The 24,271-nt window shown below is 37.7% G+C and overlaps 6 protein-coding genes across 6 annotated transcripts; 5 read left to right on the top strand and 1 right to left on the bottom strand.

Moving 5' to 3' along the window:
• Positions 1–522: 522 nt before the first annotated feature.
• On the top strand, positions 523–2,399 carry LOC111800210 (chitinase domain-containing protein 1-like). The gene is made up of 3 exons (XM_023683804.1): positions 523–637; positions 1,459–1,816; positions 1,968–2,399. The coding sequence occupies exons 1-3, from the start codon at positions 554–556 to the stop codon at positions 2,213–2,215; spliced, it is 690 nt and encodes a 229-aa protein (XP_023539572.1). The 5' UTR covers positions 523–553; the 3' UTR covers positions 2,216–2,399.
• Positions 2,400–3,156: 757 nt separating this feature from the next.
• LOC111800206 (rhodanese-like domain-containing protein 4, chloroplastic) lies at positions 3,157–6,390 on the top strand. Its single transcript, XM_023683799.1, has 8 exons — positions 3,157–4,108; positions 4,259–4,361; positions 4,453–4,533; positions 4,728–4,808; positions 4,885–4,959; positions 5,616–5,696; positions 5,785–5,985; positions 6,119–6,390. The coding sequence occupies exons 1-8, from the start codon at positions 3,462–3,464 to the stop codon at positions 6,164–6,166; spliced, it is 1,317 nt and encodes a 438-aa protein (XP_023539567.1). The 5' UTR covers positions 3,157–3,461; the 3' UTR covers positions 6,167–6,390.
• A 5-nt stretch (positions 6,391–6,395) lies between these two features.
• LOC111800079 (rhodanese-like domain-containing protein 4, chloroplastic) lies at positions 6,396–8,992 on the top strand. Its single transcript, XM_023683662.1, has 8 exons — positions 6,396–6,706; positions 6,857–6,959; positions 7,051–7,131; positions 7,326–7,406; positions 7,483–7,557; positions 8,214–8,294; positions 8,383–8,583; positions 8,717–8,992. Exons 1-8 carry the CDS (start codon positions 6,396–6,398, stop codon positions 8,762–8,764), a joined length of 981 nt encoding a protein of 326 aa, XP_023539430.1. The 3' UTR covers positions 8,765–8,992.
• Positions 8,993–12,900: 3,908 nt separating this feature from the next.
• On the top strand, positions 12,901–14,740 carry LOC111800205 (hydroquinone glucosyltransferase-like). The gene has a single exon (XM_023683798.1). The coding sequence runs from the start codon at positions 13,170–13,172 to the stop codon at positions 14,664–14,666; it is 1,497 nt and encodes a 498-aa protein (XP_023539566.1). The 5' UTR covers positions 12,901–13,169; the 3' UTR covers positions 14,667–14,740.
• A 4,136-nt stretch (positions 14,741–18,876) lies between these two features.
• Positions 18,877–20,349, top strand: LOC111800204 (probable WRKY transcription factor 46). Its single transcript, XM_023683796.1, has 3 exons — positions 18,877–19,369; positions 19,437–19,565; positions 19,637–20,349. Exons 1-3 carry the CDS (start codon positions 19,098–19,100, stop codon positions 20,232–20,234), a joined length of 999 nt encoding a protein of 332 aa, XP_023539564.1. The 5' UTR covers positions 18,877–19,097; the 3' UTR covers positions 20,235–20,349.
• A 1,915-nt stretch (positions 20,350–22,264) lies between these two features.
• On the bottom strand, positions 22,265–23,812 carry LOC111800582 (hydroquinone glucosyltransferase-like). The gene has a single exon (XM_023684337.1). It carries the CDS (start codon positions 23,763–23,765, stop codon positions 22,335–22,337), a length of 1,431 nt encoding a protein of 476 aa, XP_023540105.1. The 5' UTR covers positions 23,766–23,812; the 3' UTR covers positions 22,265–22,334.
• Positions 23,813–24,271: the final 459 nt, after the last annotated feature.

Below are 24,271 nucleotides of genomic sequence, written 5' to 3'. Positions count from 1 at the left end.
TTTGATTTCCCGACATCACAACAAAATCTTGAATGAAAAAGCTCCTAAAAGCCTGAGAAAGTAAACATGAAAACCTCCATCTTGTTCTTGAAATTTGACTGTTTTAGTAGAAGAAAAATATGAGGCCAAACAAGCAACAGTATCTTTAAACGCACTTGATTAAGTTAATTAATCCATCTTTATCTTATAACCAACCAATTACTGTAATTGAATATTGTACTAAACTCTGTACGTGCATTCCTTCTTCTTCCCATTCCCACCACATAACTTCGTCCTGTGCAGTACTGCTGTACTGAAAGTGCTTCACAGAGAAGCTCCAATGGGGATTAAACCAAACGCTCATACCTTTCTACTCTAATCCTCAGCCACACAATCACATCTCTCCAAGGCAAGCTACCACAATTCATCCTGCTACATGTCATCTCCCCATTGGTTGCACATTTCCACTCAGCACTCTGTTGTCGGAAGAGAAAAAAAAAGAGCCCAATTACATGACATCTCTCTTCACGCCTTNCAGAACTCTCACAATCTTTCTTCCCTTTTATCCAGGGAAATGGGCTATGATGGTATTGTGCTAGAATCCTGGTCGAGGTGGGCTGCTTATGGGATATTGAATGACCCAGACCTGAGGAATTCGGTAACCAGTTTCCTTCCCTATTTTGAAGATATACCACTTGCCGGATAAGATACGAAACATGTATTTATTTATAAATGGCCTACATTGTGTCACATCTGTCAAGATGTTATTCTTGGATCTGTTTGGTTAATTAAATGCTTATTTCTTTTATGCTTACCTGTGTCATTTTATCTTCTGGTTTTATTGCTTGTCCTTCTTTCAACAAGAAGTTAATTTAGTTTAGGGACATGGGGCTTGAGATTTTGTCCTTCATCTTTTTCCTTAGATGCACCTTGTAATATGGTTTTCTTGTGATTAAGTTGCTGAGATTTTCCAAGCCCAAAATGAATTTCTTATTCTTTGCTATTTTGGATTTTTTTGACGAGGAGTATGAGGGGTTTTGCTTTTTCTTTTTCCCTTCTTTTTATGCATGCCAAAATTGGACGTGTCGAGAGAGAGGGAGAAAAGGAAAAAAGCAAAAGAAGATTGGAACTATTTTGTTAGCATAATCAGATTACCTAGGCTTTCTTGTTGCATATCATGGGAGCTTTTTAATTACATAGGTGGTTATGATGGCCACCATTGGCCAAAATTGGAGGAGTTGAGAAAGATAAAAACAAAAGAAGTTTGGAGCTAGTTAGCATGATCGCTTAGGCTTTCTTGTTGCAAATCACGAGAGCTTTCTAATTACATAGGTGGCTATGATGGCCACCATTGGTCTTCTAACCTTTTCTTTATATTTTCAATGATGTCTACCTGGAGATGAGGCTGTCAAAGTGCATGTGTGTATGCATCTTTCAGATATTGGATAACTGAGGGACCTGTTTAACTCCCTATTACAGGCACTGCAATTTATCAAGCAACTTGGAAATGCCCTGCACTCAGAGCTTGATAGCTGGAGATCTAAGCAACCGTTACAACTGGTGTATGTCATTGGTCCACCTCATTCCGAGAAACTGGAAAACCAGGATTTTGGGCCAGAAGATATGCAGAGCTTGAGTGGTGCTGTGGATGGTTTCTCGCTTATGACCTATGATTACTCCAGTCCTCATAGCCCAGGCCCCAATGCTCCAATGAATTGGATTCGTTCAGCGTTACGGCTAGTACTTGGCACCAAGGACAACAGCCTTCTTCCACTCGAGGCTGGCAAGATTTTTCTTGGAATCAACTTCTATGGCTATGATTACAGCCTTTCAGGAGGTACAAATCATTCTATCTTTTATGTTCCTTTTCTAACATTTATCTATCTGAAGCATAAACGAACTATTTGACGTCTGGAGATTGTTTTGTTTGATGAAGAATTCCCTTTAGTTCAAGAATGCCCCTTTTCTAACAACAGTTGCATTAATAGGAGGTGGAGCTATCACTGGAAATGATTATCTATCTGTCTTAAGCAAGTACAAGCCTCTGGTGCAATGGGAGGAGATCAGTGCCGAACATTTCATCTTGTACACTGATAACAATCAAAACAAGCACGCAGTCTTTTATCCATCGCTGAAATCAATCTCCACACGTCTAGAGGCAGCTGGATCATTGGGAACGGGCATCTCAATATGGGAAATCGGACAAGGTTTGGACTACTTTTTTGATCTTCTGTAATAAGTCTCAAATTTGCAGCGTTTCTGTACCTGCTTCTGGGAGACCACCATAAAGTTTTGTTCACTTTTCCGCCCTTTTTGAGGCTTTAACTAATTTATGACTGATTGATGCAAAACTATACATTGGTTGGTTCTATGCTTAAAGAGCTAAGCGAGCAAATGTGAGTAAGCTAAGATAGGATCATGAACAGATTCATCAGGGGCCTGTGGTTGACCAAAATCTTGTTTGTTGGACCCTTTTTCTTTAGTAGTAAGATCTTAATTCTATTTGCTATCTTAATTCTTTTTTTTTTTTTTTAGTCGATGAACTTTCAATCTGATTTGACCGATCCGAGTCTGACCTGTGGGTTCGTCTTCTTCGTCTGATTTCTTCGTTTTTCTTTTCTTCTTTCTCTCTCCAGTTTCAACCAATGTTTCTTTCGTTCTCTAGCTCCTTTTTGACGTTCGTTACGCACCACTTGCTCGAATGTCTTTCTTCATGGGTAGTGACGACAAGATTCGTAAAACACATATTTATGAAATTTAGACTACAAAACTCGAAGTCCCAAATATCAACTCATTAACTCCGAACTTCATAACTCAATTTAATGTCCCAAACTAGTATTTGATTTCCCGACATCACAACAAAATCTTGAATGAAAAAGCTCCTAAAAGCCTGAGAAAGTAAACATGAAAACCTCCATCTTGTTCTTGAAATTTGACTGTTTTAGTAGAAGAAAAATATGAGGCCAAACAAGCAACAGTATCTTTAAACGCACTTGATTAAGTTAATTAATCCATCTTTATCTTATAACCAACCAATTACTGTAATTGAATATTGTACTAAACTCTGTACGTGCATTCCTTCTTCTTCCCATTCCCACCACATAACTTCGTCCTGTGCAGTACTGCTGTACTGAAAGTGCTTCACAGAGAAGCTCCAATGGGGATTAAACCAAACGCTCATACCTTTCTACTCTAATCCTCAGCCACACAATCACATCTCTCCAAGGCAAGCTACCACAATTCATCCTGCTACATGTCATCTCCCCATTGGTTGCACATTTCCACTCAGCACTCTGTTGTCGGAAGAGAAAAAAAAAGAGCCCAATTACATGACATCTCTCTTCACGCCTTGCCCTCCATTCAACCATATCCCCACCAAACGAAACCAATTTGGCATAAACCCTTCACTTGTTATGGTTGTTGAACCCTTTTCATCAATTTTTTGAGCTACAGATTCTGTTTTTGCTGCTCAGAATTATGCCATGGAGGCCCTCAATGCAGCAAGTTTGAGCCCTTTGGCTGTTCTTTCCGATAGAAAACGAGAAACCAGGAAAATCCCCTTTCTCCCATCTCCTTCCTCCTCCAAATCGCCAAATGCTGCTGGGTTTACCGCAATTTCACCAACCCCACAAGGGATTTCTTCATCAAGAACCTTTCATGGAAGTCTAGTGCTGCTATCTTCAGTGCTTAATGCTGGGGTTGCGGGTGCTATTACGTACGAGGAAGCTCTCCAACAATCTGTGAGCACTTCTTCATCTGGGGACTTGGATTTAAATGGGGTTCTTGATGGGATTATAAATTTTGGGACAGAGAATCCTGGAATCGTTGTTGGTGGTGCTGCCATTTTGGCACTCCCATTGTTCTTGTCTCTTTTTACTGGGAAATCTAAGCCATGGGGTGTTGAATCCGCCAAAATTGCTTATGCGAAATTGGGCGATGATGCTAATACTCAGCTACTTGATATTAGAGCGCCGGTTGAACTTAGGAAAGTGGGTAGCCCTGATATTCAAAAGTTGGGCAAAAAGCCTGTGTCCATTCCTTACAAAGGTGAAGATAAGCCTGGTTTCTTGAAGAAGCTTGCTTTGAAGTTCAAGGAACCACAAAACACCACATTGTTCATCTTAGACAAGTAAGACTTTGCATGATTCATAACATTCTTGTTCATCACTGTTAACTTAGTTTAGAAAGTAAAGCAAGAATCTATATGAATGAACTATTTTTAGCTAATGTAAGCATGTTTTGTTTGAAAATGATATGTCTAAATTTTGTTGGAAGACAGATATGATGGGAACTCAGAACTTGTTGCAGAGTTGGTCACTGTCAATGGATTCAAAGCTGCTTTCGCCATTAAAGACGGTGTCGAAGGACCTCGAGGATGGACGGTTATCACTACTCTTCTTTGTGTATTTGCATTTCAAGGATTTCTTTCAGTATATTTTAGGAGGTTTTGACTTGAATGTGTGTGTTGTGCAGAATAGTGGTCTTCCTTGGTTAACACCAAAGTCACCTTTGAGTATTGGCAGTCTAACAGATGCCATTGCTGGTGCACTTGGAGTACGCATCTCTATTTCAATCCATTTTTCTACATATGAATGGTTACAATGAAAAACATGATTGTTTTAGTACCTAAATTTCATAACTTGTCAATGTTCTTTGCTCAAAAGTTGTTCCTTTTTTCGTTAACTTTCTGATGGGTTTTGTTGGCTAAAGATGATTTGATTAGATTCTTGGTTGAAATTTAAATGTAGGAGGATTCTGAAGATTTTCCTGCTGTTGCTGCTGCTTTTGCTGTAGCAGCTACTGCAATTGGTTTAGTGGCTTTTACTGAGGTAGCCCCCTATCCTTTGGCTATGACACGGTTAAAAGAGAATTGATAATAATGTCTTAGATCACGTTTTTCAACAGATGGAAACGGTTCTTGAGATTCTGGGTTCAGCTGCAATTATTCAGTTTGTGAGCAAGAAACTCCTATACGCTGAGGTGAGTTGGATGTGTGCATCCTAGATTTGTTCATTAACATTAATGTCGAATTCGTTCCTCTCCCCAACCAATGTGAGATCTCACAATCCACCTCATTGGGGTCTAGCATCCTCACTGGCACACTGTATAGTGGCTAGCTCTGATACCATTTGTAACCGCTTAAGCCCACTGCTAGTAGATATTGTCCGCTTTGGCCCGTTACATATCCCGTCAGCCTCACAATTTTAAAACGCGTCTATTAGGGAGAGATTTCTATTTTCTTATAAGGAATGCTTCGTTCCCCTCTCCAACCAATGTGGGATCTCACAATCCACCTAGTGTCCTCGCTAAAACATCGCACAGTGTCTGGCTTCTGATACAATTTGTAACAGCCCAAGCCCACTGCTTGTATATATTGTCCACCTTGGCCCGTTATGTATCACCGTCAGCCTCACAGTTTTAACACGCGTCTACTAGGGAGATATTTCGACACTTTTATAAGAAATACTTCGTTCTTCTCTTCGATCAATGTGGGATCTCAATAATAATTTTCCATGATCATTTACTTATTACCTGCCTCTTGTGGGAACTTGTTTCTTATTCCGCATTGTCATTTAATTATGTTGACACTGGGATTGGATACTGAATTGTGCTTGACCTCAATCAATTGGCCATAGGATCGGAAGAAAACAATACAAGAACTTGATGAGCTCTTAAACACCAAGGTTGCCCCACAAGGACTGGTTGACGACTTGAAGGTACTCATACATTCTGTTGAATCTGCATACTTTCTATGAATCTCATAGTCTCATCAGTTCTTGAATCAAAACTTTTTATGAATTGCAGGATATTGGAAAGGCTCTATTACCATTACCTGCTACGAGCAAGGCACTTCCTGCACCAGCAGACTCAGCTGAAGCTGCCCCTCTACACAAAGCAGAAGCTGTTGCAGAGGCTGCTCCTGAGATAAGTCCGGTGGAGGCGAAACAAGAAGTAAAAGCAGAATCATCGCCCGCAATCTCGAGGCCGCTTTCTCCATATCCTTCTGTAATTCTCAATTCCATGATTATATCTGATCATGTCCTAGTTGTGAAATTTGATCATGTTTTTGTTGACTGTCAGTGACATTCATGATAAAAACAGCCTCTAATTCTTCTCCTTGTTGTATCTCTGGTTGCAGTATCCAGATTTCAAGCCTCCGACGTCTCCTACGCCATCGCCGCCATGATAACCGAGTTTATATCAGGGAGATATGGTGACCCAAAAGTACGCTGCTTTGCTTTGCTTTGTTTTTGTTATTGGAAGTCAATGAAATTGTAGTTATTTAGTGAGTCTCAACATTGACCTCAAAACTTTTGTAACGAAAAAGGTTGGGTTAGTACCAAATTCAAGTTTAGTTTACTTCAAAACCATAATGATAGATAGATTGATGGCAAGTAGAGCTTCAACTTTGATCTATGAGGGTTTATTTCCAAGCANCCATTTTGGCACTCCCATTGTTCTTGTCTCTTTTTACTGGGAAATCTAAGCCATGGGGTGTTGAATCCGCCAAAATTGCTTATGCGAAATTGGGCGATGATGCTAATACTCAGCTACTTGATATTAGAGCGCCGGTTGAACTTAGGAAAGTGGGTAGCCCTGATATTCAAAAGTTGGGCAAAAAGCCTGTGTCCATTCCTTACAAAGGTGAAGATAAGCCTGGTTTCTTGAAGAAGCTTGCTTTGAAGTTCAAGGAACCACAAAACACCACATTGTTCATCTTAGACAAGTAAGACTTTGCATGATTCATAACATTCTTGTTCATCACTGTTAACTTAGTTTAGAAAGTAAAGCAAGAATCTATATGAATGAACTATTTTTAGCTAATGTAAGCATGTTTTGTTTGAAAATGATATGTCTAAATTTTGTTGGAAGACAGATATGATGGGAACTCAGAACTTGTTGCAGAGTTGGTCACTGTCAATGGATTCAAAGCTGCTTTCGCCATTAAAGACGGTGTCGAAGGACCTCGAGGATGGACGGTTATCACTACTCTTCTTTGTGTATTTGCATTTCAAGGATTTCTTTCAGTATATTTTAGGAGGTTTTGACTTGAATGTGTGTGTTGTGCAGAATAGTGGTCTTCCTTGGTTAACACCAAAGTCACCTTTGAGTATTGGCAGTCTAACAGATGCCATTGCTGGTGCACTTGGAGTACGCATCTCTATTTCAATCCATTTTTCTACATATGAATGGTTACAATGAAAAACATGATTGTTTTAGTACCTAAATTTCATAACTTGTCAATGTTCTTTGCTCAAAAGTTGTTCCTTTTTTCGTTAACTTTCTGATGGGTTTTGTTGGCTAAAGATGATTTGATTAGATTCTTGGTTGAAATTTAAATGTAGGAGGATTCTGAAGATTTTCCTGCTGTTGCTGCTGCTTTTGCTGTAGCAGCTACTGCAATTGGTTTAGTGGCTTTTACTGAGGTAGCCCCCTATCCTTTGGCTATGACACGGTTAAAAGAGAATTGATAATAATGTCTTAGATCACGTTTTTCAACAGATGGAAACGGTTCTTGAGATTCTGGGTTCAGCTGCAATTATTCAGTTTGTGAGCAAGAAACTCCTATACGCTGAGGTGAGTTGGATGTGTGCATCCTAGATTTGTTCATTAACATTAATGTCGAATTCGTTCCTCTCCCCAACCAATGTGAGATCTCACAATCCACCTCATTGGGGTCTAGCATCCTCACTGGCACACTGTATAGTGGCTAGCTCTGATACCATTTGTAACCGCTTAAGCCCACTGCTAGTAGATATTGTCCGCTTTGGCCCGTTACATATCCCGTCAGCCTCACAATTTTAAAACGCGTCTATTAGGGAGAGATTTCTATTTTCTTATAAGGAATGCTTCGTTCCCCTCTCCAACCAATGTGGGATCTCACAATCCACCTAGTGTCCTCGCTAAAACATCGCACAGTGTCTGGCTTCTGATACAATTTGTAACAGCCCAAGCCCACTGCTTGTATATATTGTCCACCTTGGCCCGTTATGTATCACCGTCAGCCTCACAGTTTTAACACGCGTCTACTAGGGAGATATTTCGACACTTTTATAAGAAATACTTCGTTCTTCTCTTCGATCAATGTGGGATCTCAATAATAATTTTCCATGATCATTTACTTATTACCTGCCTCTTGTGGGAACTTGTTTCTTATTCCGCATTGTCATTTAATTATGTTGACACTGGGATTGGATACTGAATTGTGCTTGACCTCAATCAATTGGCCATAGGATCGGAAGAAAACAATACAAGAACTTGATGAGCTCTTAAACACCAAGGTTGCCCCACAAGGACTGGTTGACGACTTGAAGGTACTCATACATTCTGTTGAATCTGCATACTTTCTATGAATCTCATAGTCTCATCAGTTCTTGAATCAAAACTTTTTATGAATTGCAGGATATTGGAAAGGCTCTATTACCATTACCTGCTACGAGCAAGGCACTTCCTGCACCAGCAGACTCAGCTGAAGCTGCCCCTCTACACAAAGCAGAAGCTGTTGCAGAGGCTGCTCCTGAGATAAGTCCGGTGGAGGCGAAACAAGAAGTAAAAGCAGAATCATCGCCCGCAATCTCGAGGCCGCTTTCTCCATATCCTTCTGTAATTCTCAATTCCATGATTATATCTGATCATGTCCTAGTTGTGAAATTTGATCATGTTTTTGTTGACTGTCAGTGACATTCATGATAAAAACAGCCTCTAATTCTTCTCCTTGTTGTATCTCTGGTTGCAGTATCCAGATTTCAAGCCTCCGACGTCTCCTACGCCATCGCCGCCATGATAACCGAGTTTATATCAGGGAGATATGGTGACCCAAAAGTACGCTGCTTTGCTTTGCTTTGTTTTTGTTATTGGAAGTCAATGAAATTGTAGTTATTTAGTGAGTCTCAACATTGACCTCAAAACTTTTGTAACGAAAAAGGTTGGGTTAGTACCAAATTCAAGTTTAGTTTACTTCAAAACCATAATGATAGATAGATTGATGGCAAGTAGAGCTTCAACTTTGATCTATGAGGGTTTATTTCCAAGCATTTCACTTGCATTTTGATCAAAAGGGCACTCATAATTAGCCTTAAGAACATGAAGTGAAGTGATAAAATTGAAGAAATGATTGAGAGGGAGAGTGGAATTTGATATCAGATCCTTATACAAGTGAACATCCCAATAATTCTACTCAGTAGTCTCCCATAAGGTCTCCTTCGACTTCAAACACTCGAACAAAGTACAGTTTTTGTTTGACACTTGAGTCACTTTATCTACACTTTCAGTCTCGCAACTTCTTTATTCGATACTTGAAGATTTTATTAACATGAATAAGTTAAGCGCATAACTCTGATACCATGTTGGAAACAATTACCCTTCACAATAGTATGATATTGTCCATTTTGATGAGAAGATTAATGCATGTTAAGATACACGATAGATTAATTGTTAGGATTGCACAGTAACACACACGCTCGATCACGATGAACACAAAGAACATGAGAGAGAAAATTCAAAGAGGAATATTGGCTAAAGGTTTTATTGATGACTTCGGGGTGAAGACAGAGAATGAAAAAAAAGTACATTTTGATAGCACTATCTATAGGTATATATATGGTTTCAATTTACTAAATATAGTTTTAACCGATTTAACCCATGAGATATATTCGGAATATATCCCTCTTAAACCTTACGAAATATCTACCATATTTATTTCTACTGGATCTTTTATTACAGACAAACATCATGCTCCATATCCCAACAATCTCCCACTTGGAGACTGANCCGTCAGCCTCACAATTTTAAAACGCGTCTATTAGGGAGAGATTTCTATTTTCTTATAAGGAATGCTTCGTTCCCCTCTCCAACCAATGTGGGATCTCACAATCCACCTAGTGTCCTCGCTAAAACATCGCACAGTGTCTGGCTTCTGATACAATTTGTAACAGCCCAAGCCCACTGCTTGTATATATTGTCCACCTTGGCCCGTTATGTATCACCGTCAGCCTCACAGTTTTAACACGCGTCTACTAGGGAGATATTTCGACACTTTTATAAGAAATACTTCGTTCTTCTCTTCGATCAATGTGGGATCTCAATAATAATTTTCCATGATCATTTACTTATTACCTGCCTCTTGTGGGAACTTGTTTCTTANTGATGACTTCGGGGTGAAGACAGAGAATGAAAAAAAAGTACATTTTGATAGCACTATCTATAGGTATATATATGGTTTCAATTTACTAAATATAGTTTTAACCGATTTAACCCATGAGATATATTCGGAATATATCCCTCTTAAACCTTACGAAATATCTACCATATTTATTTCTACTGGATCTTTTATTACAGACAAACATCATGCTCCATATCCCAACAATCTCCCACTTGGAGACTGATTCCGTCAACCAAGAATTTCATTCTCAATCTTGAACCATATCAATTGAGGTTTTGCACGACACCAATGTTCCAACATCAACTCATTTTGTCTAACATGTTTGCTTGGTTCTTTGCATCATTTATCTTCTCCAAACACATCATCATCTTCCACTAAGCTCTAAGTGAAATGGTATCGCCTTCTATGTTTTGTTTTTGAATGATAGACCGGGTTTCTCACCAACTGAATGACACTCTAATTATCTACGTGAAGAATCTTCTTGCACTGCTTCTTGCCTAATTCTTCTAGAAAGCTTGTCATTCATATCGTCTACTTTCTAGCTTCAGCTATTGCCATGTACTCAGTCTCAGCAGATGAAAGAGCAACGCATTTCTGAAACCTAGACATCCCATCATCCATGGCTTGCTCCCACTTGGTTGTATCCTCCAAATGTAAGGCCTCATCGAGGGGTTCTCTTTCCCCTTCAACAGTCACCAACCGATAGTGTAAAGAAGATATATACCTATCTGGTACTCTGATAGCTCTGGATGATCTTTTCAACACCTGCTCAGGTGTCACTTGCTCCGCTTATTGTTCCTCAGCAATAGTCTCAGGAGTTTCTTGAGTATCCGCTACAACATCACTAGGTGAATTTTTCAGCAACTCAACCTCAACTCCCACTTGCTTCACCTTTGGTTCCTCAGTAATAGTCTTAAAAGTTTTTTTGAGTATCTGCTACAACATCATTAGGTGAATATTTCAGCAACTTAGCCTCAACTCCCACTTGCTTCGTTGTCCCAGAACTTACTTGTTCCACATCTGGTTCTTCAGCAATAGTCTTAGAAATTTATTGAGTATCTGCAACATCACTCTGTGAATTGTTCTGTAACTCAACCTCAACTCCCACTTGCTTTAATGTCCCAAACCTTTCTTCAATTCTTTGGTAGTCTTTGTGAAGCTAACTCGTTTCTATTTGCTCATAACGCAATTCTCACAACGACTCATATCAACAGATTTCAGACCTTCCAAAACTCCTTCCACAGCCAACATCTTTATTCCTTTAACGCTCATATGTCCAAGTCTATTATTTCATAGACTTGAATTTTAAGCACTCTCAGCAACAGTAGATATGTTCATACACCCTGTAGTGGTGTATAGGGTTCCAAATTTTGTGTCACGAGCTACCACCATAGCACCCTTCACAATCTTCCACGAACTCTTCCCAAACTCTGTTATATAACTTGTGCTATCCAATTGACCAACTAGAGATTAAGTTCTTCTGGAGACTATTCCTGGCATCCTTTCATGTCCACTGATTTCCTACTAGAGTTTTTATCTAGACATCTCATTTTCCTTCAATCTTCAAATCTTTGTTGTTGGCAAGATACACTTTCTCAAAATTTCCAAAATTTCGAAACAACTCTTTATTTGGAGACGAATGAAAAGATGCACCTGAATCCAAAACCTAAGATTTAGTCAGACTGTCCACGCTAAGAATTAAAGCATCCCCAATGTCTTCTGCTGAATTTATAGAATCATCGTTATCCTCTGATTTGTGATTCTGCTCCCTCTTTGATCTTGTATAACATGTCCGAGAATGACTTTTTTCTCTACAACTCCAACACTTTACGTTTGGTTTGTTTGGAGATTTTCCCCGGTTCTTTGATTTTGATCGTCCATGTTTGTTTGGCTCTTTGATTTACTTCTTCCCATTCGATCAACACTGGGAGCATTGCCTGATGAATCTCCAATTTCCTGTTTGCGAATACTTTCACCGAGAACTACATCTCGAATTTCATCAAACTTCAGTTAATAAGATCCTCAGGAACTGCCAACAACAGTATTCTACAACTTGGGTAAATATGACATCAAAATCAATGCTTTAATTTCATCCTCGAAATTAATTTCTACTAAACTCAGTTGACTTACAATCATATTGAATTCATTTATATGATTGATTAGTAACAGATTCTCCTTCAAACATTTGTAGATTTAACAGCCTCCACCTCAAATACATCTTTTTCATAGTCGACAATTATACGTACATATTCGACAATGCCTTCAATAGGTCTGAGTCGTTTTCTCCTTGATGATGTTGAACGTCACGTTTCTTGACAGCGTCAATCGGATCAACCCTAAGGCTTGACGATCCTTGAGCTTCTACTACTCCATGGTCATAGTATCCGGCTTCGCCCCCAACAGGGGTTCGTGAAGATCTTTCTAGTACAGATAATCTTCAATCTGCATCTTCCAGAAACTGAAATCGGATCCATCAAACTTTTCAATTTCAATCTTTGAAGTTTTCATCTTCACACATCAGGGTGAATTTCGTCTAGCTTTGATATCAGTTGTTAAGATTGTAGAACAACGCGCACACTCGATCAAAGTGAACAAATAGAGCAGAAGAGAAAAAATTCAAAAAGGAATAATGGCAAAACTTTTTATTGAAAACACCATATGTAAACCAACAAACAGAAGACTACCTAGCTTCAACAAATTTAATTCTACCAAACATATCTCTACCAAATATATTTCTACCCCATCTCAACCAAATATATACCATATGTATTTATTTTTACTCCATCTTTTTACAGTACATAGAGTACATAGGCATAAGCTCCATATCCCAGTGTGAGATACATGACAGATGTATCGATAAAAGTACTCAATTAAAATGTTTAAGGCCCTTATCATATAATTAACCAAATTATATAGTTGATGCACATATTTGTGATCCCTACAAGTGGGCCATCCCCTCTGTTTTTTTTTTTTTTTCAATAAATCAAGAGCTGCATGCTTCACTCTGCATTTCTCCATTTCCGCCGCCATGGAAGCTCTGCACAAACCTTCCCAATCCCATATTGTTATGGTGCCAAGTCCAGGAATTGGCCATCTAATTCCCCTCCTCCAGTTCGCCAAACGCCTTGTCTCCCTCCAAGCCTTATCCGTCACCGTCGCCATTCCCTCCGACGCCCCTCCGACCAAGCCCCAAAAAGCTCTCTTCACCAATCTCCCTTCCACCATCCAACCTCTCTTCCTCCCGCTCGTCTCCTTCCACGATCTCCCCAAGCCCACCAAAATTGAAACCATCATCGCTCTCTCTGTGACTCGCTCTCTTCCTTTCCTTCGCCACCTCTTCCAATCCCTCATCGGAAAAACCCATCTTGCTGCCCTCATCGTCGACCATTTCAGTACTGACGCCTTCGATGTCGCCATCGAATTCAACGTCCCTCGCTACCTTTTCTTCCCTCCCTCCGCCATGTCCCTTTCCTTCGCCTTTCAATTGCCCAGTCTCGACCAAATCGTCGCCGGCGAGTTCAGGGACCATCCCGAGCTGATTCCGATTCCTGGGTGTATTCCGATTCATGGGAAAGATCTCTTGGAACCGGCTCAAGATAGGGAGGATGATGCGTACAAGCTATTACTCCATAACTGTAAGAGGTATAGATTGGCCGATGCTGTTTTTCTTAACAGCTTCCCTGAATTGGAGCCGGAAGCTATGAAATATCTGCAAGAGGAGGAAGCAGGGAAGCCCCCTGTTTATCCAGTGGGTCCGCTGGTGAGAAACGATTGCAGTGAAAACGAAAACAGAGCGGAGTGTTTGAAATGGCTTGATGAACAACCAAATGGGTCGGTTCTGTTTGTGTCATTTGGGAGCGGTGGGACTCTGTCGAGTGCTCAAATCAACGAATTGGCGTTGGGATTGGAAATGAGTGAGCAGAGATTTCTATGGGTCGTAAGAAAGCCAAACGACGAGGCGGCTAATGCAACGTTTTTTAGCGACCAGAAGGAGAAGGAAGCGTCGAGATTCTTGCCGGAGGGGTTTATGGAGAGGACGAAAAACAGGGGAATGGTGGTGACATCGTGGGCGCCACAGGTTGAGGTGCTGAGGCATGAGTCCACCGGGGGGTTCTTGAGCCACTGCGGGTGGAACTCGACGCTGGAAGGCGTGGTGAATGGGGTTCCTCTGATTGCTTGGCCTCTGTACGCAGAACAGAGGATGAACGCCCATATGCTGACAGAGGACATTAAAGTTGCTTTGAGGCCGAAGAAGAAGGAGGGAAGCGGGATTGTGGAGAAGGAAGAGATTGCAGAAGTGGTAAAGTCGTTAATGGAAGGCGAAGAGGGGAAAAGGATTCGAGAGAAAATGAAGAATCTGAAAAATGCAGCGGAAAGAGGTGTGGGGGAAGATGGGTATTCATTCAAAGCAGTGTGTGAAATGGGTATGAAGTGGAAGAAGATGATGATGATGAGCTCCCAAAATGGGTATGAATTGGAAGAACATCAGGATTTTGAATCTTCAATTGCCTCTTGGGGGAATTGAATTTGTTCTCTTCAATCATAACTCCCTCTCTCTTTGTATAATTTCAATAAATCAATAACCTGATAACAATAGAATTACATAGTACATTAGTTGCGGTTTTCTAAATAATGTATAGTTCTTATTGTATATGATGTCAAAATTTCATATAGTTGACTTGTTCTAAATGTGTTTTGACATAAAGCTCTGTTAATATTGTCCAAATTTTACACAATTAATTTGTTCTAAATGTGTTTGCTCAATTAGAACAAGTGTCACACATTGTGCGGCCTATGAAGGGCATTAAAAATGCNAAAAAAAAAAAATATATATATATATATTAGGATAAGGAGGTATTGAAGAGAGAGAGAGAGAGAGAGGAAGGTGCAAATTGGTGACCATTTCAAAATTTGTTTGTGTTTTATTATTTTCCGACGTGGAGCAACGAGGAAACAGCCTTAATTTAAAATAAATAAATTATTTTAAAGAAAAAACATTGATACGGTAGGTAGAATAGTAATAAGTGACGTATAAAAATGCCACTTGTCAATTAGACAAAAAAAAAAAATACTTTTTCAGTCAAAATTATTGGTCCAATTGGACCTAAAAAGTGTCCTAATTGAAATTAGTTTAAGATGTCTAAAATTAAAATAGTGGATAATAAGATAACTGATTATATGTTTGTATGAGAATACTATTATAATTTTATTATATTAATTAATTTCAAATAATCGATTTTTTTTATTAGTTTACTTTTATTAAATAAAATTATTAAAATCAGTTAAATTTTAATTTTATTTTCTTTAAAAAGTATATTAGTATTAATATGACTTTAAATTTTAAATTTTTGAATTAGTCAATAATCAATATCTATAATTATTTTGAAAGGAAATAAGTACAATAATCAAATAGAAGAATTAATTATAAATATTATATTTAAAAAATCAAATATAATTAATTTATCTCACTTATTTCAATTATTTTAATGTATTACTAGTTCTTTTTTCTCCCAATCCATTTATGAACCATTTAAAAAAGTTTGATAAAAAAAATNTCTGGGTCAGGGTGATAGGGCTTCAAGTTGCTCACATGAATTACTGGGTGGATTTTCATCCATGCGGGTAGTGCAACTCGGTAGGAGGTAGCCCTGATCTTTTTAAGGACTTCAACTGGGCCTTCATATTTTCGAACTAGTCTCTGGTTCTTTCGGCTGCGAAATCTGATCTGTTCTGGTCTCAGCTTGATAAGAACTTGATCTCCTGCTCGGAATTGAAGGGGTCGACGCTTCTTGTCCGCCCACTTTTTCATATGCTTGGAAGCCTTCTCTAAATATGTCCGGGCTATATCTGTCGTCTGCTTTCATTCTCTTGTAAAGTTGTGAGCTTGAGGGTTTTTCCCTACATAAGGATGATCAATAATATGGGTTAAGGCCAGTTGTCGTCCACTTACAATTTCGAAGGGACTCTTCCCCGTAGANATAGAGGAATAATAAAAAGAAGGAGAAAAAAACCAAAATTAATTTCTTACCTTTCCATAGTCTTTATCTAATTTCATAAATAATAATAATAATAATCATTAAAAATAGAATGATTATGTGACTATCGACTATAATTATTTTGTAATTAAAGTTCCATTTTAGTCAACGCTAGGCTTATATTTTACATTCAAATATGTCACTAATTTTTAATTTTGCACGGATGAGCCATTAAACTTAGAAATTTGTCTAATGAACATGTAAACATTCGATTTAAACGAAAATTCAATAAATAAAATATATTTAAATAACTATTTTTCCTTAGCATTTATAAATAATATGTGGATATGACAAATTTCAGTATTGTTTTCTTTTTATAATTTGTTTTTTTTTTTTTTGGATTATTTGTGTTTCATATCGTTTTTCTTTCTTCAATTATTTATGTTTTGTCAATAGTTTTATGGTGTTCTATTTGCGGTTNTAGTTCTTCTAGCCAGCGTCGACGAAGTGACGTAAGTATTCTTCGAGCAAGCAANTATTTTTATTTATCAAATTTTTTTAAACGATTCATAAATATATTGGGAGAAAAAAGAAATGATAATAAATTAAAGTAAATGCATCTGATATTGGAAGAGATAAATTAATTATATTTGATTTTTTAAATATAATATTTATAATTAATTATTCTATTTGATTAATGTACTTATGAGTNGACGAATAACTCAGTCCAAAATGTCCCAATGAATCTGCCATCCCTATCACTGATGATGCTCGACGGAATGCCCCATAACATTACAACGTGTTTGAAAAATAGTTGGGCTGTGAGTTCCGCCGAGCATACTTTGGGAGTGGGGATGAATGTCGCANTTGGGGATGAATGTCACATATTTTGAGAATCGGTCTACAATAACCAAGATGGCGTCATANATTCTATTTGATTAATGTACTTATGAGTAGAAGTTTATGTAATTTTATTTTATTTATTTATTTGAAGATAATTATTAACTTTGATTAGTGAATAACTCAAAAGCTTAAAATTTAAGGCATATTAATACTAATATATATTAATAGATAAAATCAAATTAAGTTTTAATGGTTAAATTGATTTTAATAATTGTAATTAATAAAAATAACCTAATATAAATTAATTATTTCAAATTGACTAATCTAATAAAATTATTGAAAGTATTTAAAAAAAAAAAAAAAAAGCAAATAGAAATATTCTATATTTATATAAAATTTTAATAAAATGTATGAATTTTAATCATTTAGATATCTTAAATAATTTCAATTGGGACACTTTTATATCCTTTGTTGACTTGATTTATTTTTTTATTTTATTTTTTTTGTCTAATTGACAAGTGGCATTTTTATAGGTCTAGTCACATATCAATGTTTTTTTTTATAAATAATTTTATTTATTTATTTATTTAAAGTTAATAATAGATAGTGAGAATTTAAACGTTTAATCATTTAGTTTCGTGTATATTGTACGTCCAATAATATGATACAAACTATAAAAGACATCTCTCCAAATTTCGTAGGTCACTCGGTTTCTTTCTCCTTAAACCAAACAAAAAACTAAGCATCTTTTAAAATCTCGTTCATATTAAATCATTATTCCTCTTAATAATTTAAGATTTTCTTCGATAGAGATATACGCACGTTTTTTTATAGTTCAATAATAGATAAAGTTAATAGATTATAATATATATTTTTAATTAAATAAATATATAAAATTAAAAAGATTTGAATGTATAATGTTTCGTGAACGTTGGGAATTGAATGGGATGATAGAGAGTAGAGTTAGATGAGAATTGAAGTGCTGACGTCAGAAGGGTCTATGGATTACATCAGCAAAATGATGTCATCAAATAATATTCGTGGTGTAATAAAATGAAATTCCAAGTCAGCAGAAGATGAAAGATGGTGGAATTTTCAAGGCTGTTTCCGCGTTGTCCACATCGGAAAATAATAAAAATAATAATAAAACAAACAAATATTGATGGCTTTTGAAATGGTCACCACTTTCCTCTCTCTCTCTTCAACTGTCAAGTAGAAATAGTTTAAATTTTGGTCCAAATTCCCAGTTTTTTCGTACGTAATCTACAATCACGCTCTTACAGGGAGCAGAATGATTGTGTAACAGTTGTCTTAACCCAACAAACAAGTCAGTCGTGTGAAGTTCAGACTTAGCAGATAATATCGATATATGTTTGAGCCTCAGGTTATGTTTGAAAGAATTTAAAAAAAAAACTAATGTTATTAGTCAAGAGTGAGTAAGCAATAACAACAGCTTTAATAGCATACATAAGTGAGAAGGAAGAATTGACAACTAGTCACATCTTCTATAGTATATCTTGAGAGATTTTAGCTATATAGACATAATTTAGTAATCGATCATGCGTAAAAAGAAGTTTGAAAAGGACATACGGGCATGGATAGCATGTCCTAGACAAACAGGACTGGAACATGGGACGTATGGGTCACAATCAACACACTAGGAAGTTTCTTATTTGTGTTTGTGAACTTGCAATTTTATTAGAGCATGAGCCTTTTTTTTATAATGAATTGAGACTTATTTTGATTAAAGTTACGGGGGGCTACTCGGTTTCTTCCCGTACGAGTTAGGCCTTTTTTTAGTCTCTTTTTGTGTTTGTTGGAGAGCTTCTTACACGTCGTTTTTCTCTCTCTTAAATCTACGACCATCTTTAAAAGCCCTTCCCTTCAAACCCATTTCCCCCATCTCTTAAGCTCTCTCAAAGTTTGGAGCTTTTTTCACTTTTGCTCATTTGGGTTCTTAGAAATTGGGATTTTGGAGTGACCCATTTAGCCACACATCACCTTTTTGTTGTTCTTCTGTGGATTTTCCCCAATTTTAAACCCTTGAATGACCATATTCTTCACACATTCTTCTTTAAAGCTTGCATTTTTCTGGGTTTTGACTGATCCCAACTACAGAGCCGCCGCCGCCATTCTTAATGGAACACAAGAGTTTGATCACCGAGTTGACTCAGGGGAAGGAGATGGCGATTCAACTCAAAACCCATCTTCCTTCTCCTCCTCCTCCTGGTTCTTCTCCACAAGCTCTCATTTTCTTGACGGAAATGATTCAGTCTTCTTTCGAGAATGCACTTTTGCTTCTGAATTGGAACCCTAAAGATCCATCTGAAGAAGAAGAAGAAGAAGAAGAAGAAGAACCCACCAAGAACAAGAGGAAAAACAGCACCAGAGATGTGCTGCTCAAGAGGAGGTAACTAATTTTGAGCTCCTTTTTCCAATTCTTTTCCTCTGTTTTTCATTTGGGTTTGGTTTTGCAGAAAGTTGCTGCCTAAATGGACAGAGGAAGTTAAGGTTAGCAGTGGCTCTGCTGCTGAAAGCCCACTCAATGATGGCTATAGTTGGAGAAAATACGGCCAAAAAGATATCCATGGCGCTAACTTTCCAAGGTGAATATCATAATTTCATCGTTCTTGCACTAAAAAAACAGGACAATTGTTTCTAATAATCAATTTTGCAGATGCTATTATAGATGCACTCATCGGAATGTACGAGGATGTTTGGCCACAAAACAAGTTCAGAAATCCGACAACGATCCCAACATTTTCGAGGTGACATACAGAGGACGACACACATGTAACCAATCCGCTAATTTGGGATTGATTTCAGTTTCAAATCGGGATGAAATCCCAGAAGAAACCCATCAAAATCAACAAAACCCAAACTCTGAAATTATCTTCAATTTCGGAGACCAACAGCATTTCGGTCTAAAAACAGAGGATTTTGACAATGTTTTTCCGCCGTTTAGCTTCGGATCGGAAACTGTCGATGAAAATGTGTTCTTAGAATCGATGATGGAGCCGGGTTTTGTTGCTGACGGAAACTGGTCTGCGGCGGCTGTGTCGTCGGCGACGTCGGAAACAGCCTGGGATTTCAGCGGTTACGGCGGAGAAATTCAGGGGGTTCAGTCGTCGGAGCAATCAAACATGACGGAGATGGTTTCGGCGACAACTTCAGTGACGAATTCGCCGATTGGTAATGGGGATTGGGATTTGTCGCTTGATAAGGTTGATTTTGACCAGTTTTTCCACTTTGACTGTCTGGATTTCATTTCTTGAAGATCTTGCATTTTGTACCAATTTTTCTTCATTATTATGATTATTATTATATTTTTCATGAAGGATAATTTTCTCCCCCATGTAAAAATAATTTTGAGAAGTGATCGTGGATTTATATTGATTGTCACTTTGTTATGAAAATTTATAGGTATTTTTAAAATAAGGTGGTGAAAAGTATTTTTATTAATTTATTAAAATATTAATTACAATTTAAAAAATGGATCATTTTGGACTAGGTCTTGTAATATTTAAATAATAGAGAAAATTTATGTCAATATTAATGAAAACAATTTAAGAAAGAATAAAAGAATAAATGTTTTATATCAAATTTCTTCTTATTTCAATAATTAATCATTGGGTTTATGGAATAAATAAATAAATAGGATATATTAATATTAAAAAAAACGATAAAATATATTATTTGGCTCTATGCCACGAGTCTGACTACTTGGCAACATGACGTGTTCTCTCTTTCCTCAATAAATAATTAATAAATAGGATACTACTTGGCAACATGACGTGTTCTCCCTCTCTCCTCAATAAATAAATAACACGTGTCTAGAAATGTTTTTAAAAAGTGTCTAATGGAAGGATTTTTTAAAATAAAAAATAATGTCCTCATGCGACAAAAATTTAATAATTAGTTATTATTATAATTTAATCTCACACTTTTAAAAATATAAATATAAATAGTATCACAAATTCATAATATTTGGTCATATATATTAATACGAGTATAGTTAAATTACTTCACTAATTTTTTTTAGTTCAAAATTTATGGCTAGTATCTCCCAACTGTTTAACTAAAATAGCATTTTTGTGAATTTAAATAGCGATTATTATCTTGCAGGTAAATTACTAGATCTCACATTATCTCAAGAAGAACCTAAATATTAAGAGTATTTGTATGGCCCGATAACAGACCAATTTAGATAACCCAAACTCTTAGGTTGGGGTAATATATTTTTTTATATTAAAGTTTTATGTAATTTTAGTTATTAATAAGAATGCACCGTATGATTTTTTTTTTTAATAATAATAATAATAATAATAACTCAACTTCGAAAGAGAAGGTACAGTTGAGTTGGGTTGTAATTTGAGTTGCTCCGTTCACCAACTTAACATCTCAAACCCACGTGATATGAACCAAAAGACATCAATTATACAATATACTTTAATAAAGATGTGAAGAAAATATTGTTGAAATTATCAAAAAGATATTTCAATTCATGCCACATTGAAAAAGAATGAAGTTTTATAATATAAATTTCGGGTGGATTACAATTTAGAGTAATTTAGAGTTATTGTATTTCATGAATATATTTTAAGATTTTTGTAGTTATTTAGGTTACAGTTACCTAATGATTAATTATGGCCATTAAATATGAATGTTACGATTGGAATGCCTCGCCATGGATGTTGTATTTGTAGGAGACTTGAAAAATAGAGTAAAAGAAGCATTTGTGCTCTTCTTTAGCCATCGGCTAAGTTTCCTTGCAATTCTATGTAGTTTAGGTTACACGTAGAATCATTTAAGCTCGACATGATCAATCTTGCTTGTGGAGTGATTCGAATTTCAAACCAGTGTTCTTGCATTGAGATATTTGATCAACAAGAATCATTCAAGCTAAATATGATCGATCTTTCTTGTAGAGTGATTCGAATCTCAAAGAATGTTCTTGCCTTGAGATATTCGATCAACAAGGTAATCCGAATCTTACTCCCTTTGTAGTGACTTCCACATATCACCACAACCAGTAGTCTTTGAGCTTTATGTTTCGTACTTACACTTGTTTTTAAAACGTGTTGGTGAGAGGTTTTCACAACCTTGCAAACAATGTTTTGTTCCCTTCTCCAATCGACGTGAGATCTAAGAATTCACCTCTTTCGAGGTCAACGTCTGACTCGCTTCCCCTCTCCCATTCATGTGGGAGCTGACCATTCTAAAATTTCGCATTGGTCGAAAAGATTTTTTTAAGTTAGCTCGATTCTTATAATGTTTATGCAATATGAGTAAAAATATTTGAAAATGGAGAAGTGAAAAGAGAATTTTATTAGGGTAAACACGATACAACATTCTCTTATTATTACATTATTCACTTAATCCCCAATCTTCGTCTTCTTCAACTTGAGAGCTATTTCAGAGAGTGCTTTGGAAGAACATCCATCTTCTCCCAGAGCTCTTTCTGCTGCATTCTTCAGATACTTCATTTTCTCACGAACCCTTTTCCCCTCTTCACCTTCCATTAACGACTTCACCACTTCTGCAACCTCTTTCTTCTCCACAATTCCACTTTCCTCCTCCTTCTTTGGCCTCAAAGCAATTTTAATGTCCTCTGTCAGCATATGGGCGTTCATCCTCTGTTCTGCATACGCCGGCCAAGCAATCAGAGGCACCCCGTTCACCACAGCCTCCAGAGTTGAGTTCCACCCGCAGTGGCTCAAGAACCCCCCGGTGGACTCATGCCTCAGCACCTCAACCTGTGGCGCCCACAATGGCACCACCATTCCCCTGTTTTTAGTCCTTTCCATAAACCCCTCCGGCAAGAATCTCGACACCTCCTTTTCATTCTGGTCGTTAAACAACGTCGTGGTAGCCGTCTCGTCTTTCGGTTTTCTAACGACCCATATGAATCTCTGCCCACTCATTTCCAATCCCAACGCCAATTCGGTGATTTGATCACGCCATAGAGCCCCCCGACTCCCAAACGACACAAACAGAACAGACTCCTTTGGCTGTTCATCAAGCCATTTCAAACAATCCGCTCTCTCTTCGTTTTCACTGCAGCCTTTCCTCACCAGCGGACCAATTGGATAAACAGGGGGCTTCCCTGGTTCCTCCTCTAGCAGAGCTTTTATAGCTTCAGGCTCCAATTCAGGGAAGCTGTTCAGAAAAATGGCATCCGCCATTCTATACCTCTTACAGTTATGGAGCAATAGCTTGTAGGCATCGTCACTCCTATCTTGAGTCGGTTCCTGAAGCTCTTTCCCATGAATCGGAATGCACCCCGGAATCTGAATCAGCTCGGGATGATCCCTGTACTCGCCGGTGATGATTTGGTCGAGGCTGGGCATTTGTAAGGCGAAGGAAAGGTTCATGGCAGAAGGAGGGAAGAAAAGGTAGCAAGGGACATTGAATTCGATGGCGGCATCGAAGGCGTCAGTACTGAAATGGTCGACGATAAGGCCAGCAAGATGGGTTTTTCCGATGAGGGATTTGAAGAGGTCGCGAAGGAATGGAACAGAGCGAGTTACAGAGAGGATGATGATGGTTTCGATTTTGGGGTTTTCGGGGAGATCGTTGAAGGAGATGGGGGGGAGGAAGAGGGGTTGGATGGTGGAAGGGAGGTTGGTTAAGACAGCTCTTTGGGGTTTGGTCGGAGGGATGTTGGAGGGAATGGCGATGGTGATGGAGAAATTGTGGAGGGAGACGAGGCGTTTGGCGAACTCGACGAGGGGAATTAGATGGCCAACGCCGGGACTTGGGACGATAACGAGGTGGGGTTGGGAATCAAAGTGCAGAGCTTCCATGGCTGCGGAAATGGGAGTGGAGAGTGAAGAGCTGAAGCATGGAACTCATCGGAATTTGATTTATTAAATAACAGAGGAAAACAGAGGAAAACAGAGGGCCTGTTCCACTTGTCTGTTAATTTCTTACCATCAAATTCCTTCTTATCCACCACATGCAAGGAGGGTAACTAGAAAACCTAAAAGATTCCGCCCTTTGGGTCGGTTGGATCGAGTTGGATTAAATGAATTTTGTGAATCAATTCAAAAGTTCGGGTCGGTAGAATTTATAACCAAACCCAACTCGAGGTTGTTTTACAATCCAACCAAACCCTCTATTTGTTTTGAGTTTGGGTTGCTAAGTTGTCTCTGTCTTAGAATAAATCTTCAAATCTTCTAAGTTGTTAAGAAAGATCAAATGATACTTAATTTCCATGGATACAATTTTTGGTACCGTGTCAAAAAGTGTTTTAGGTGTCAAAGAACTCTTACAAAAATCAAGAATCGTTTCACCTTTATTAAATGTTGAT

The sequence above is a fragment of the Cucurbita pepo genome, chromosome LG08 (genome assembly GCF_002806865.2).
Source record: "Cucurbita pepo subsp. pepo cultivar mu-cu-16 chromosome LG08, ASM280686v2, whole genome shotgun sequence".
NCBI lineage: Eukaryota > Viridiplantae > Streptophyta > Magnoliopsida > Cucurbitales > Cucurbitaceae > Cucurbita > Cucurbita pepo.
This window is presented reverse-complemented; position numbering and strand designations above follow the sequence as displayed.